The sequence below is a fragment of the Mustela nivalis genome (genome assembly GCF_964662115.1).
Source record: "Mustela nivalis genome assembly, chromosome: 14".
Classification (NCBI taxonomy): domain Eukaryota; kingdom Metazoa; phylum Chordata; class Mammalia; order Carnivora; family Mustelidae; genus Mustela; species Mustela nivalis.
This window is the reverse complement of record NC_139033.1, coordinates 49,182,422-49,198,128: the sequence shown is the minus strand read 5'-3', so window position 1 is coordinate 49,198,128 and position 15,707 is coordinate 49,182,422. Positions and strand designations below refer to the sequence as shown.

Here is a 15,707-nt window from a genome sequence, read left to right as displayed (position 1 = left end):
TATGTGGAGAGGACTGTTACCAGAGTGAGTCTAAAGTTACGTTTCATGCTCCTTGGACTTCCGAGGTAATTAGAGAAGCTGAAAAGGGGAAGAGTAAGAGTTTGACATCCCAGAAATATGCTGGCAAGTATCCTGTCTTGCATGTTTCAGAGGCAAGCAGAAAAGGGGGGAAAAAAACCATAAGCAGGAAATGTGCTCTGGAGAACATCAAATCCATCTGCAAAACTGATTTAGTTATCAACTAACCACAAAGCTTCCTGCTCTACATATTTCAGAGTTAAATCCAATTTGCTCCAATCTAGATTGAATAAAAAAGAGTAAATAAGACATGGATGGAATATTTCTGGGAGTTACATAAATTCACAAGTAGAGATAAAAATGCATTGGGAAAAAAATAAAAACCTCCCCAATCTTATCAGATCAAAGAACCCAGGAAATGGTAATTGTGACTATTTAGGGAGGTAATGGGATAAATAAAACCCTTCAAGAGGCAAGCAATTGGTCCGTGATTATTTGAGAGGCAAATGTAGGATGGGGGCCAAGGCCTCAAGAGTTCTCCAGCTCTGATAGAGGACTCCAGTGGCTATACAAGGTTGCCTCATGTTAACAAAACCTCAGAATCAGGCAGGAAGTACAAATGGAAGGTTGGTCAAATATGGGTCTCCAAGGCAGTCCAAGAGTTCAGTGTTTAACACAGAGGTAATAGGATTGATGTGAGAGAGAAAGGCAAAGGAAGATAAACTGCCACTGTGCTCTTCATACAGTAAATGTTTAAAATATGGTATGTGAGGTTTATAAACGAGACAAGAAATAGTGTGTGAGTTTGTTTGAGGGGATAAAATAATAGAACGGAAGAAAATGAAAACAATATACTTCTAATCAAAACATGCAGAAAACCTTATTGTAAAAAGGCCCATCCAGGGGATACTTGCTGTGAGACTGTGCAAGCTTGAACCCACATACTTCATGAGATTTCTGTTCCACATGGAGAAGAACAAGATGGCACCTTGTCTTCAGGATTGAGGAGAGGTGATCACACATGGGAGTCACTTCTGAAGTTTCCAAGTCTTTTCCTCCTCTGCCTTAAAAATACCATCCTTCAAAAATGCTGAAGGAAAACTTGACCAGGTGACCAGTTTCAGCTTTAAAACTAACTCTAAAGATGATGATGCCTCCACAGGTAGTAAATTGTCTACTCTGGTGTTAGAATGTAGCATTAACTGAAAAATGATCCCAATATGGATCTTTTCTGTTCTTTCTATATTAAGAAAAAAAAATAAACAGAAACATTAACCTACTCTAACAAAAGATTATTCACATACCCAATAGACTACATCTGATTTGCTCAGAAGAAATTAAATACAATTGACTTAGAAATTTTTGAATAGAGTCATTCAGAACATAACGTAGAGGATTTAGAGTCTGAAAAATGTCAGAAAATGAGGACTAGGAGGAGTGGGAGACTAGAACAGTGCTCCAAAGCCACCCCATCTGGATTTGAATTCTGGGACTTTCAGGGACTCCGCTTTTTCATCTGTGCAATGAAGTTAATAAAAGTATTTACCTCACAAGGTTTTTATGATGATCAAGTAAATTAAATATAACCATGGCTTTGTGAAGATTCCTCTTTGTAAAGCACTTCTAAGAGTTTCTGTGACATGGTAAGACCCAATATTGCCTATCCCTGTCCTGATAGGTTGGTTTCCTCTACTTAACCCAAGATAGACCCAATAGCTCTACTTATCCAAAAAAAAAAAAAAAAAAAAAAACTGTAGAAGTTACAATTTGGACTTATCCTTTTAATCACTTCTTTTATACTCAGGGTTACAAATGAGTCTCAGGCCACAGATAACTTCCTACAGAAGGAAATTTTAATTACCCCTAAAATGATTTACTGATGCTTAACACGGTCTAGCTACTCGTTTAAAATTTAAAAATTGTTTTATTTCACATTGACTCCAAAGGTGTGTTCTTTAGTTTTAGTTCTTTAGCATTAGTTTTTATTTCCAGAAACTGAATTGCAATTCTGGTTTCAGACCTCATTCTCCCTTCAGCACTGTGCTAGAAAACAACGTGACTTTTGATAACTCTTGGCACATCATATAATATAGAAAACAAAAATACTTCAGTTTTTCTAATTTCCATAAGTACCAGAGTTTGAATATAGGACGCAAGCCAGAAGGATTTGCTTGAGATGATTAAATACAACTTCATGGCAATTTGCATTAATCTGGTCATTTCCTTATTATTTGTCTACCTGAATCAAGGTCTTGTAGGTATAAATCATACAGATTAACACTCTGAGAAGCCGCCAACACTGGTGTTTTAACGCATTTGTGCAAGTTAATGTAACTGAAGCTGAATAACAATGCCTCAGGAAAGATATATTTTAACGTCCCTATTCATTTGCTCGTGCTGTTCCCGTGCCTTAAATTCCCTTTTCATTCCTCAAAGTTCAGTTTAAACGTAGCAGGTCAAATCTTCTTGTTTCTATTCAAAGTAGAAATGCTCTCCTAGGTTTTCAATGTCTCACTAAGTTTTTTCTTTTTTTTAAGATTTTGTTTCTTTGACAGAGAGAGACACAGCAAGAGAGGGAACACAAGCAGAGTGAGTGAGAGAGGGAGAACCAAGCTCTCCACCCAGCAGGGAGCCCCATGAGGGGCTCGATCCCAGGACCTTAGGATCATGACCTGAGCTAAAGGCAGATGCCTAATGACTGAGCCACCCAGGCACCCCTCACTAAGTGTTCTATATAGCGCTCTGTTGTACATGCTCTACTGCATGGTGGTAGAGGTACCACATACCTGATATGGTGCCCGCACACGGCACTTAGTAAGCCCTCCACGTATATTTGTTAAGGGAATCAAGAATCACACTTTATGCAGTTTAGAGGACTTATTCATCAGCTTGGTTTCTTTGATACAATGGTATTGAAAAGTATTAAGAGTTTTACTTAACAGATTGGGAAAATGAAGCTCAGAAATATTCAGTACTTGGACCAAAGTCACAGCGTTAATGAGGAGGAGGATTTGAACTGAACTCCACCTGATGCTAATTCTGGGGCTCTTCCCACAATTCCATGCTGGTAAATTCACAAACTCTTACAGCAATGATGCCATTTGTTTCCTTGTACAAAATCCCAGTAGCCTAGGACTTTAAATGCAACTGCTGATAGTGTAAACCAGGGCCCCATTTATTTCTAGTTTATCTTGGAAAATTGCATCCATTCATTCAGGCTTGACACTCAGGTTTCTTCTAATACATATATTTGGCTTACTGACATTCAGCAGAAGGGGAGTTTTAAGCCACATCTAAGGGAGAGAAGGAATAGTTTAATCATGAATATGGGGAAGCGATATCCAGACTGAGATTTTATAGAAGCAAAAGAGAAATGAGCAAGTGGTGTATATCATTTTAAGCAGATTTGCATGACTGGAGCCAAGAGCTTCTGTCAGGGAGGAAAATAGACTGGTGGTACACAGAATTGGGATAGGAAACTGTCAAGATGGTTTGATTTGAGGGATACTAAAAGCCATTCCCTTGCCTAAAAATACTCTCCCTACTGACCTCCCTCCTGCCCAGTATTACTTATTTTCCCTGAGTTAAAGCATCAAAAGTTTCTGTTTACAGACATACTCATTTTCTGGGAGAGATGAAACTTCCATTGTTTGCTGCTGATAGGTATAATGTAAAGTAGTTGATTAACAAATAGTAATGCAAAGGTAATTAATTTATTAGAACAGTACAAATAAATCAAGATAACCACATAGACAAATGTTTCTAAAAACATCTTCCTTGAATTCATTGTACTTGGTAGTCACCTACCCATTTACCATATGGACCAGAGCAATCAGGGATAAATAATCAGAACTTGAATAGTCTCAGGATACTACATGCATAACATTCTGTAGGAAATAGGATGTCCTTGAAAGAGAAGCACTGCCACCAACTCATTCTGTGATCTTTGATAAGTCAGTCATATGTCCTCAGTGGCCCAGTTTTAACATATTCAGAGAAGGTAATGATAATCCCTATCCTTCTTAACCAACAGGACTTTTGTCAATGAGTCACATCAATTTCCTTCTGGAAAAAAAGTGCTACACAAATATAATATATTTACTTTAAAATAATAATATCTGATGCATTTGAATAGGATTTAAAACTAACATTCATATTATAGTTATCAGTCAGGTGTTATTCTGGGACATTTTAAATGTAAAATTTCACTTTTTTAAAAAAAGAAGTATATATTTTTAGAGAGAGTGAGTATACATGCATGAGTGGGAGGGGCAGAGGGAGAGGATAAGAGAATCTCAAGCAGACTCTGCATTGAGGGGGTCCTCATGTGGGGCTTGATCTCACAACCCTGAGATCAATCACAACCTGGGCCAAAACCAAGAGTCAGACACTTAACCAAGTGTGCCACCCAGATGCCCCCAAACATCAAATTTTACTAATAATCCAATGATGGAGCAAAGGAACTAGAAAGAACAGAAACTAAGGAACTGAGAGGTTAAGTAATTTGTTCACGGTTCCACAGCTAGTTAAGTAGTAGAACTAGGATTATTATGATAGGTATTTTTATTTTTCTCATTTCTACTGTACATGTTTATAGAAGAATAAGTTGTTTTCTTACTGGTACACATCCTCAAGGTATCATTTATGTTTAAATCCCTAAATATGCCATTTAGAACTGTCATCTGAATTGTTCAAGTTAACAAAATAGTATGTTAAATACACTGATATACTATTTCCTTTCAAGGTAGAAATACTCCTTTGGAACCTAGAAATAACAATTGAACACACAAAAACTTTTCAATCTGGATTGGTATATGGACTGTTTTCATCTCATGCAGAGACTGGAGGATACTGTCATGAGGTCTCAACCTCCATAATTAAGCAAATTGTATGTCCCTCCACCACTGAGACAGTAGAAGGGGAGTAAATTCTCCACATCTGAACCCTCTCTCTGCTCAAGGGTCCCATAATTTGCTTCCTCATATACATAATATGCAACAAATTTCACTGCTACATGTAGTCCTTCCTTCTTCGTTAATGGTCACTCTAGCTTTCCATTGCTAAGGTCCTAAATTATGGAATAATCCTTGACTTTTCTCTAGTTTTCTGTGCCTTAGATTAAATCAGCATATTTTGTCAGTTCACTGTCAAGATACCTCCAGACTCTGCCTACTTTTGTTTCCCCACCGACGTGCCCTTGGTGCAGGTCACCATCACCTCTCATTCATTTCATTATAATAGTCTCTCAGCTGCTCTTCCTGCTCCTTCACTTGCTCCTCCAAGGTCTGTACCAACACAACATTCACAATGGGCCTCTTAAATATGTCAGATCAGGTCCTTTTCCAGTTCAGTTCAGAACAAGCTAATGTCTCCACATATCATTCAGGGGAAAAAACAAAGTCATGACAATGGTTCACAAGCCCTTATGCAGACTGCCCCTTATCCCTTACCTCTCTAATCTTTTGGTACATTCCCTTTGCTCTTCACATACAGCCATGCTGGCCTCTTCCCTGCTCTTCAAACATGCTAATTATACACTCCTATCTCAAAACTGTAACATTAACTGGCCCTCAGATGTCCACATGTCATACTCCCTAATCTCTTTCAGGACTTTACTTGAATGTTACCTTCCAAAAAGAGCCCATCTCGTCCCTTCTATACACCCTGCTCATTTTTTTCTCCACAATTCACAGTCCATTTTACAGGCCACTGAGCCTGTTTATTGGTCTTCCCTACTACAATATAAACTTATGGAGGTCAAATATTTGTGTCCCTTTTATTTCCCTAGGCTATACCTGGCACAGGTAAGGTGATCACAGAGCCTGAGGATGGGGGATCAGCCAGGTAGGCATTTGTGATTGGGAAAGCAGGTGTATATCTTACTGAAACAGCTTCTACTTAGCTCTAGAATACTATTTTCACATGGTAGTAAGTGCCCAAATCTGGATTTTTGTGATGTATCTCCTGATTTAAAGAGAAATGATTTTTAAAAATGTTGATTTAGCTCTTCACACCAAACAAATCCTGTATAAACAAATACAGTTATGCCTACAAATCACCACTTTGAGACTTCTACTCTAAGCATCTGAGGTGCTAAGAATCCTTTTAGATCAAATACTCAAAAGATTTCACTAGGTACTGTTCACTGGATCACACATTTCCATGAAAATGTGTAATTTATTAGAGCCAATATTTTCAATCATACCAGGAGAGAGATTATATCACTTCTGCAAAGTCTTAATCTATTTAGCTTTCTAGGAGAGACAAGAAGGCAGTCACGTGACTAAAGGAGATTTGAGAGGGATCGTTTTAATTATTGCAAGCTAGCAAAACTCAAGCATTACTTTGGGGTTTTGTTTACAAACACATTTCACAGCCTTTTCTTCAATGACTAAATTATTGAATGTGGCATATTTCTATCTTTTTTAGTGAAATGTAATTTTTTTCTATCTGATAATTTTAGCACTTATGCTTATTAGATATAAGTACATTTATGTCACTGACCACTTAACTTAAACTTTTCATTGATATCTATTTCATAAGAAATTTCCTCAAGGTGCCAGGGTGGCTCAGTTGGTTAAGTGTCTTGCCTTAGTCTCAGGTCATGATTCCAGGGTCCTGCAGCAGAGATTCAGCTTCTACTTTCCCTCTGCCTGCCCCTCTGTCTGCCACTCTGCCTACTCAAGCACTCTCTTTCTCTATCAGATAAATAAAATCTTTAAAAAAAAATAAAAAGAATTTCCTGCAAAGGCTAATCACATTCTACCAACATGAAGAGCTGATGAGTGAATCCAACTATTTTAAGACCCCTTGTCTCAAGGAAGATAAAAAGTTGCGATACCAGTTTAATTCACATTTAAGCATAGGACTCTTTCTTTGAAGAGTCAAAGCAGATTGACAAAGATTCCTCTGTTAGAACATGGCAGGCTGAACTTGCCTCCGAGAATTTGGGTGCCATCACTGCGTGAACTGGGTATAGTTTTTGACACTCGAAACCTACATGAGCAAACATGAGTTTGTTGTTGAGCATTTCCCTATGACAGAATAAATATAAGCTTATTTCAATCAGGCAGTGATAAGCTTACATTTAATCTGGTTATTAATTACTTTGTCTTAGTGTGATTTTAATTTCTGGTCTTTTTTTTTTTTTTAATTTACTTCTCAGCTTGTGCAATGACTCATTGTATCTTATCTGTTAAAGATAAGATTACAAGTTGAGCAAGCTACCCAGAGCAAATCTGACAGTAAGATCAAATTAGTTTATCAACAACCAAGAGGCAAAACTGGTCAAAACTTCTAGTGGATTTTAAGTTAGTTATTGCATTTGATGTATTTGCTTCAGAAAACACAGAAAAGAGGAATATCAGACAAATGGGGTTGTTGTAGACCAAGGAAAAGCCTTGATTGGGTAGTGTTTTTAGTGTTTTGATTCATACAGAATCAAATTTTAAAAGTTATGAATACCTTGGATGCGTATCTTATGTAACTATACATCATCCTTAAAACAAAAGTTCTTCAACTATAAAATTAAATATTCTGGCCATGATACGAGAACATTATTAAAGAATATAGTAATTTAGTCTAAAGCGGTATATAAGTTGGAAGCTGATATGGCACTGTTATCAAGAAGTCAAGCCTTAGTCAACTTCTAATGCAGACCACTGGTTTGGAAACTAGCAGGCATCAACACCACCCCAAGGGCTTCTTCACACAGATGGCTGGGCCCCAGAATTTGCATTTCTAGTAAGTTCCCCAGAGATACCGATACTGCTGATCTAGCACCAACACTTTGAAAATCACTGATGTAGCTAAATCCCTTCCTTTTCAGGAAGTCTGTATCATGAGCACACTATCAAGGCACACAAGAGTTGTGTCTTTCCACAATGTCAGCTTTATTCAATCAAAGCAAGGTTAATCACAATTACAAAGCAGGTTCAGGATTCCAAATGCAGCAATTCATGGGATTAAACTTGGCTTCTTACACAGCACATGGAGCAGGGCAGAAGACAAGCCACACAACAAACAAGGTAAAGTGGTGTACAGGAAGGTAATGAACCAAATGTGAAGTCAGTCTGTGGGCACACAACTGAGATAGGGCCTCGATCTGCTCTGGGTCAGCTCTGGACACCGACTGCTTCTGATATCGAGGCAGGGAAGGCTCTTGGTTCTGTTCGGAGATAGACTGGGAAGCCTTCAGGAGAGGTTGCCTTTTTTAAGTGGTCAGACATAGAGGGGTCAGGTCTGAAGCATCTGACAGTTTGCTGCCAAAACCATCCCCTTCTTAAATGGATGTAATCAGTTTTGAGTGTCTGCAGATCTCCCCTAGTTCTGTTCATCACCAGTTCTGGGTTGTCAGTTGACATGGGTCCCAACAAGATTTCCTAGCTGTAGTATCTTAACCGTTTCTGTCATTACTTGACACGGGCTCCTGCTTGATATGAGAAACTCCATTTTGCTCTCTATAGTCTGTTACAACTCCATTAAACACAGCACAAAGTTCTTGTGTTGAGGAGGTAGTCTATGCTCTTTTAAACCCAAATGAATCTAATGTTTCCTATCCTATCAGTTTTGAAATTTAGAGGGTATAATTTTTAAACATTCTATTTACTCATGTATACTATACCTATAATTCAGAGGAATTAGTTAAAGGCTATTCATATTTTTAAAATATTTTATTAATTTATTTGACACAGAGAGAGAGGTCACAAGTAGGCATTGAGGCAGGCGGGGCGGGGGGGGGGGAGCAGGCTCCCTGCTGAGCAGAGAGCCCAATGTGGGGCTCCATCCCAGGACCCTGAGATCATGACCGGAGCCAAAAGCTGAGGCTTAACACTCTGAGCAACCCAGGTGCCCCTATTCATATTTTTTAAAAGAGTTTTACTTATCAGAGAAAGAGAGAGAGAGAACAAGAGAGAGAAAGCACAAGCAGGGGTAGGGAGAGAGGGAGAGCAGGCTTCCTGCTTAACATGGAACCTGAAGCATGGCTCAATCCCTAAGAATATGACCTGAGCTAATGACAGATGTTTGAGCCACCTGGATGCTCTATTCATATATATATATATATTTTAATGTGCTAAAGGGGATATTATTTTAGGGACAGAACAGAGTATCCTTGCTAAACTGTTTAAGCAGCTTTATAATCTAAATCTCTCCAACTTCCTCATTCTTACTAAGGAAGTTGTAAAACAAAACAAAACAAACAAACAAACAAACAAAACAAAAAAAAAAACCCCAAGAACTAGGAATGACCAAGGATAGTGTATTGACCTAAAAAACTCAAAAATATCATTCCTATTACAGAAGGTTTAAGATAAAGTCCTCTACCAGTCTAAAGAGATGTAAATAAAAGTACATCAGAGGATCCATAGGATCCAGAGAGAGTAAAGAAAATTAAAAATCAGGGCCCAAGATAGCTTTGAAAATCCCTTAGTAGCCTTTAATTTCCTGACCAAATATGCTTTTAGAAGCTCAAAAGTTGGTTCTTTTTCCTCTTTTAAAAGCCCATTTTGTTTGGTTCTAGATTTTTTTGCTTGGCAAGAGTTATGTTGGATGGAAGGGATATGGGTCAAATAAGGGAATGTCTCTCACTATCTCCCCTCCCCCTCCCTCTCTTTGTCTCTCTCATATAAAAAGTGTGACTAAGAATATGAAGAGGCATTTCGGAATTTCCAGCTAAGCAGATCAGGGAGTGATTCATTGAAGAGCTAGTTTGTGTTAGTTCTTGACCCAGGGACAGAATTTAGACAATTAAAATAAAGGACCAACTCACCCTAAAGGAACATAAGGGTATTCACAAAGCCAAGGAGGTTGAAAATTGAAGTGCATAAATGATGAATGACTAGTGGTTCTATTTGGAGAAGAAGCTTAAATGAGAGCAAACTGGATTCCTTTGTCTTGAAAACAAGGTTGACAGATTGATTAATTCATTTGTGGAGTTCAGGTCAAATTGTTCATGAACATTGTGATCAGCTGAGTCTTTACAGTTCAGTGGGAGCAAGCATTTCATTGCCCATGGCTGAGCACAGTAAGGAAATGGAAGTAAGTTTCTCCAGTGGTTTGTTTTCCATTTCCTGTATTGACCATTTTATTTCCGGTGCCATTTCATACTGGTTTTGCACAGCATATTACACAGAAGAGCTCCCTAAAAATTACTTGATTAAGAATCACTGCACTTAATATGAACTTTAAAAGGTACAAACCCCAAAATGAAGGATTTTCTATACAGAGAATGAATCAGCAACACTGCTATTAATCCAGCAAAGCAGACTAAGCATGAGGCTGTCAAAGGAGTGAACACATAGAAGAGAAGGTCAGTAGCACCTGAATGAAGTACAGCTCAAACTCCATCAGAGCAGAGCAATGAATTGGAACTGATATACAATACCACTGTTTAATGTTCATGTAACTGTACAGAAAATATAAGTAAACCAAATAAAATGTATGTAGTTCTTACCCTAGAAGGTAGGTGATATTCTTCCATATTTTCTGTCTTATGCCTAAATATCTGAACTAAAAATACCTCTAGGTATAATTTGTGTATATTTATATCCGTGTCTGTACCTATACAAATTAGATGGATTGTACCTAATTAAAAAAAGTTAGCAGAACTACTTACAGAATGCAATTTTCAACAGACTTATTTCTGTCTCTGTGTGATACATCATACCTCCTACCGTTCTAAATGTGGCACATATAATATGTTTTTAATTGGAATGAATTAAATTTAATTTTATGCAGAGAATATTGAAGCATTTGTGATATCTTTAAGCATAAAGAAAGATGAGAAAGGTTTGGGAATAATTTTCTTATAAATACAACAGTCTCAAATTTTGTTCAAATGTTTAAAGGCATTAGCAAGCTCAGAGGAAAGGGGGTGTTTTGGCGGTTCCAGGTTTACACCCAGTGCCAGATCTTTGATATTTGATCTTCCTTGGCAACAGTCTGAGATCTATAGAACCACGGGAGGGTTTGTTATTTAGACTGAAGTACCAGTGTGGCGAGTTCCAGGGCCATGAACAACAGGCATCTTATTACTGAATTATGAGTCTAAGAATGAGCCACATCAGAGGAGAGGATAAACATGACAATCAGAACATAAAATTAAGTTCAGGAAGTACACATGCATTCTAGTTAATGGCCCTGGACAGAATGCAAACTAGGGAATATTCCTGTTTGCCCAAGGAGTCCTGAATTATGCTTGACTTGCCTTGCTTCTTTACTAATATATCCCTTATATGGTGAAAAGTATCTGCTTTGGATGATAAATTACATGGTCATCTTAATCAGGGAAACATCAAGAGAAATCACTTCATTTAAAAGGGGATTGGTCTATCAACATTCTACTACCAGGACCCTTCTCCCAAGACTCCCTCTGGTCACCCACTTTCTTTTCTATTTTACCTCAAGATACAGCTGCAACTTAAAGCACAGAAAGAGAAATGAGAAAGTCAGAGAATCCTGCCCACCCTGAGAGCTTGGAACTCTCAGACCAACTCTGCTCTTGTTAAAGCTTCATTGGTTTTTCAACTCACTTTTCAATTCTTCTGATTTCCCACAGCTCTACTTCCCATCTGTGTTTCAGCCAGTTGCACAGCTGGGGAGAAATTAAAATAGAGATTGCAGAAGCAATACTCGCAACTAGGAGCTCTAATTAGATGCCCTGTGACATAGACCAGAGTTTCTAAGTCAAAAAGAACTACACCACTCATCTTCCTGCTCCAGACAATGTGTGCAGGGGTTGAGAGGTGGGGCTCTATAAAGTGGCAATCCATCCCCTTTGATTTGAGGGTGATAGAAAACTAGGAATGAAGGACCTGCAGAAGGACAGGAGCCTTAGATTTTTAACAACCTGAGAGCTGTCCCACCAGTGGGGAGAACGTTTGAAGAATCAATTTGTTTGAATATAAGAGAAAAAAATCACACTGAATCTCCATCTTAATTGATCTGCGTTCCAATCTGTGCCCCAAAAGGGGCTCTCTTAGGCTATGGACTCTAGATACACAAGAAGAATCAATATCTGTTTCTCAGTTATATCCATGTCATAGAGAAGAATTTCTTAGCAGTTCTAAGTTTTTTTAAATTAAAACAATTTAAGTGCAAAATGGAAAAATATTGGGTATTAAAGACATACACCAAAATACAGAAGTTAACTATTCTACTCTTCCCAATACTTTATCCTTCTGCATAAATTTTATTCCACTTCCTTTATACTTAACCTCAATCCTTATCCTTTTTTTTTGCTAATAAAAGATATTATTACAATTTTATTAAATAGAAAATTTGATATACACACAGAGAGAGAGAAACAGGTATACAGTTATTATATATATAGTATCTATAATGGGTAAGGACTCATATAAGCACCACCCAGTTTAAGAAATATTCTTACTATTGAAATTTCCTATATATCTCTTTGAGAACAAGGCTCTTCTTCCTGAAGTAAACATTATCCTGCACTTTTATCCCCCTTTCTTTACAGTTTTAAGTTTCTGTTTTTGCAGTACATTTTACCTCCACTTCTTAGCTTTTCCAGGACTCTACAGAATAAATCATGTTATTTTTCATTGTTATCTTTGTCCACAGACACCTAGGTTGTAGTTTCCAATAATCTACAAAATGAGCCCCATTCATCTGCTTTGTTTCTTCCAAAAAATGTGCTGCAATCTCTCATCTATTGTCTTTGCTCATCCATTATCTTCTCAGGTGAGTATAATTTTATTCTTTTTTTAAAATTTTATTCTTTTAATCAAGTTTCAGTCTTTCAATTTTAATGTTTTGAAAGAGCGAAAATAGACATGTTAACAATCTGTCATGTTTATCTGTATGTCATGATCCATCATTTAAATATAAACTTACATCTATCCCAAAGCCTTATCTTTTTTTATGGTATTGACTCATGACAAAGGGATTCCAACAATCAACTTTTAGAAGGCCAAGATGTTTTATGGAAAAGAGTGAGACATCTCAGCATTTCCTAAAACTGCCTACTGCACACAAAGGCCAGACAGAACAGTTGCTTTGGAAGTATGGGAGCAGGACAAAGAGGACGTCATCAGAGTGTGGGAGGAATTTGGAGAGGAGCCAGTGTTGCTTAGACTGCCATGGCCCTCTGATTCTGGCTTATGAAGGGGCAGGAATTCTCAAAACGTCTCCAGAGTTCAACACTTGGTTAATACTATTTGTTTCTTACAGAGTCATCACATCAAGTGCCAGGTAAGGGTCTTCCTATCCTTATAAATGACAACTTTAAAGGCTTGGAGTGTTCCACAGAGTTTCTTTTCCCATAGTGTACCAAATTGTTCCCAATTTTGTTGTGATTCCCAAGGTCACCCTTTTGAAAATTATTATCTTTATAAATAAAGGTTTAAAAGAAGTATCAGAAGAGTGGGATTTTAAAAATGAAGTACTAAAGTTAACACTGGAAACCAGATAATATCTGGAATCCTGCCAGCTACAATGTTCCAGGCAAGTCATAGGAAAAAAAGTCTAAGAGTGAAGGGAAAAAAGTGGCATTACATACTTTAAATAAAATTTCTAGGGGATATCAACTTCAAAAAGAAACCAGGTAGATAAAGGATAAAAATCTGGTCTTGTATAAAACTTTTTTTTTTTTATGAAGCGTGTTCTTTCTTATTCAAAATGTAGACTCCCCTCCAAATGCCATGTTATATAGATTTCAGCTTTTTGAGTTTTTAATTTTCATATTTTAAAATAACATCTTAAGGTCTTAATGGGGTGTGTAACCTAACAGCCTTTTAATGGATTTTCCCAGGGCATTTTCAGTCCCTGATATCCAGCCCATCCCATGAGTCAGTGCTTTCTCCATTTTCTACCAGAAAGGTCTTCCTAGAATAGACCTGGCTCATGTTCAGATGGAGCAAAGATTTCACCACTTTCTTTGGTTTAAAAGGACTGATGTGAAGCTGTAAAACTCTGCTCCCCCCCCCCAATACAATACTGAGTTTTCAATTCTAATGAATATAAAAAACATATCATCTCACCCCTATTGTTGGCAAAACCATTGTGAAGGAAGTGTTCTAATTATTGATGACACAACCAATTAAAATGTTGCTCAGGATGACACAAACAACCAGTATATGAGAAATTGCCTCCACTCTTTCCTGGTCACAGTAAGTGAGTAAGCAACTGGTTGTATTCTTCTTAATAATACTTATGTTAGGAAGTCTATCAAAGCATTTTACACTAGAAAACTTATTACATGCAGAGCTCTAGAAAACCTGTCAGGCATCCTATTGTTTCCATGTTGGAGATGAAGAGACACAAAGATCATATAATGTCATAATTTAACATATTTCTGAGGAAGTTATATAAGCGGTGATCAAATTATCAGGAAAAAAAAGTTATTTATGATAGTTCAAGCTGTTTTAACACAGAAACCACAAGAGCCATATCCATAGGCTGAAATGGTTCAATCGTATTATTGCTAAGTCAGACAAGAGTTACTGCTGTTGGAGCCCAAACTGCATGAAGAAAGAGAGAGTCTGGAAATACCTAAGAATTCAGATACAATTTGTGACAAATGAGTAAGAAAGCAAATGCCCAAAGAGACTAGGTTGATGTAAAGACAGAGGCCAGTTAACCGTGATTGTACATGTACAATAATGATTTGATTATGTCCTTTCTTTGATATTCATGTTGTTCCAAAAGTTCCTCCAGTAAAGTTTTAAAGAGGGTACTGTCCGGTGAAAGCTTAACATAAGGGACACAAAATCCTTCCATTTCTCACCTTATATGATTTCATGGTTTTTCCATGTGAAATAGCTAGTCAATGTTAGAACAGAGACAAAGATTTACATTCCCTAGTTATATGCCGAGTCAGATGTTCTGATCTAATTGCCATCAGTAGCCTGATCCTTAGGAAATTTAAAAATTTTAATTGTTTGAGAGTTAATACTTATACTATAAAATCTATCATTTAAAATACATAATTGTTTTAGTATATTTACAAAACTGTGTAACCATCATCACTGCACCTAGAATACTATTATCACCACACACATGAAAAAAGTCCCCAAATCATTAGCAATCATGCCTTATTCCCTCTCCTCCCAGAACTTGCCAATCAATGAATTACTTTCTGTTTCTATAGATTTGCCTATACCACAAGATTCACATAAAACGGAATCACTGGGGGATCAATGAATCTAGGTTTACTGGGGGGTGTTGAAAACATTCTTGGCATTCAGGAGAGAATAACTTCCCTTAGCATCATAAGAGCAATGCTAGTTTCTACCCACACCCCACATCCCTGTTGGGGGACACTAACGATAAAAGAAATACATTAAGTCCCTATCAATCCAGTCAATCCTAACTCAGTGTCCAAGAAATAGGAGCATATCCCTTTTAATTCCTCTGTGCGTCCCCCTTTTGTGGTCTTTCTACTGAATCTTTCATCACTGAGGTATAGTGCATCTACAGCCTCCACAGGCTATTCAGGCTTTGTGGCATAAGATGAAGGTTAGAGATAAATGAAATGTACTGAAATTGGATTTTCTCTCTGCCCCATTTCACTGGTTTGAGATACGGTGAATCTAATCACAGATTGATCTTATTAAGGCTAATGACCTAATGATTAACAAGAGAAATGCATCTGTAGTCAAATTGCCTGTTTTAATTATTCCAAGGAGCTGCACCATCAACGGGCAGCAGACTCTTGGATGGGCATTTGC

General features: G+C 37.5%; 1 protein-coding gene across 1 annotated transcript in view; it reads right to left on the bottom strand.

Moving 5' to 3' along the window:
• Positions 1–11,530: 11,530 nt before the first annotated feature.
• The window catches only part of RIT2 (Ras like without CAAX 2), a 157,133-nt gene continuing 152,956 nt past the window's right edge, over positions 11,531–15,707 (bottom strand). The window contains exon 4 of the mRNA XM_082698241.1: positions 11,531–11,611. Coding sequence (XP_082554367.1) covers positions 11,546–11,611 — 66 coding nt within the window. The 3' untranslated portion in view covers positions 11,531–11,545. The remainder of the gene's footprint in view (positions 11,612–15,707) is intronic.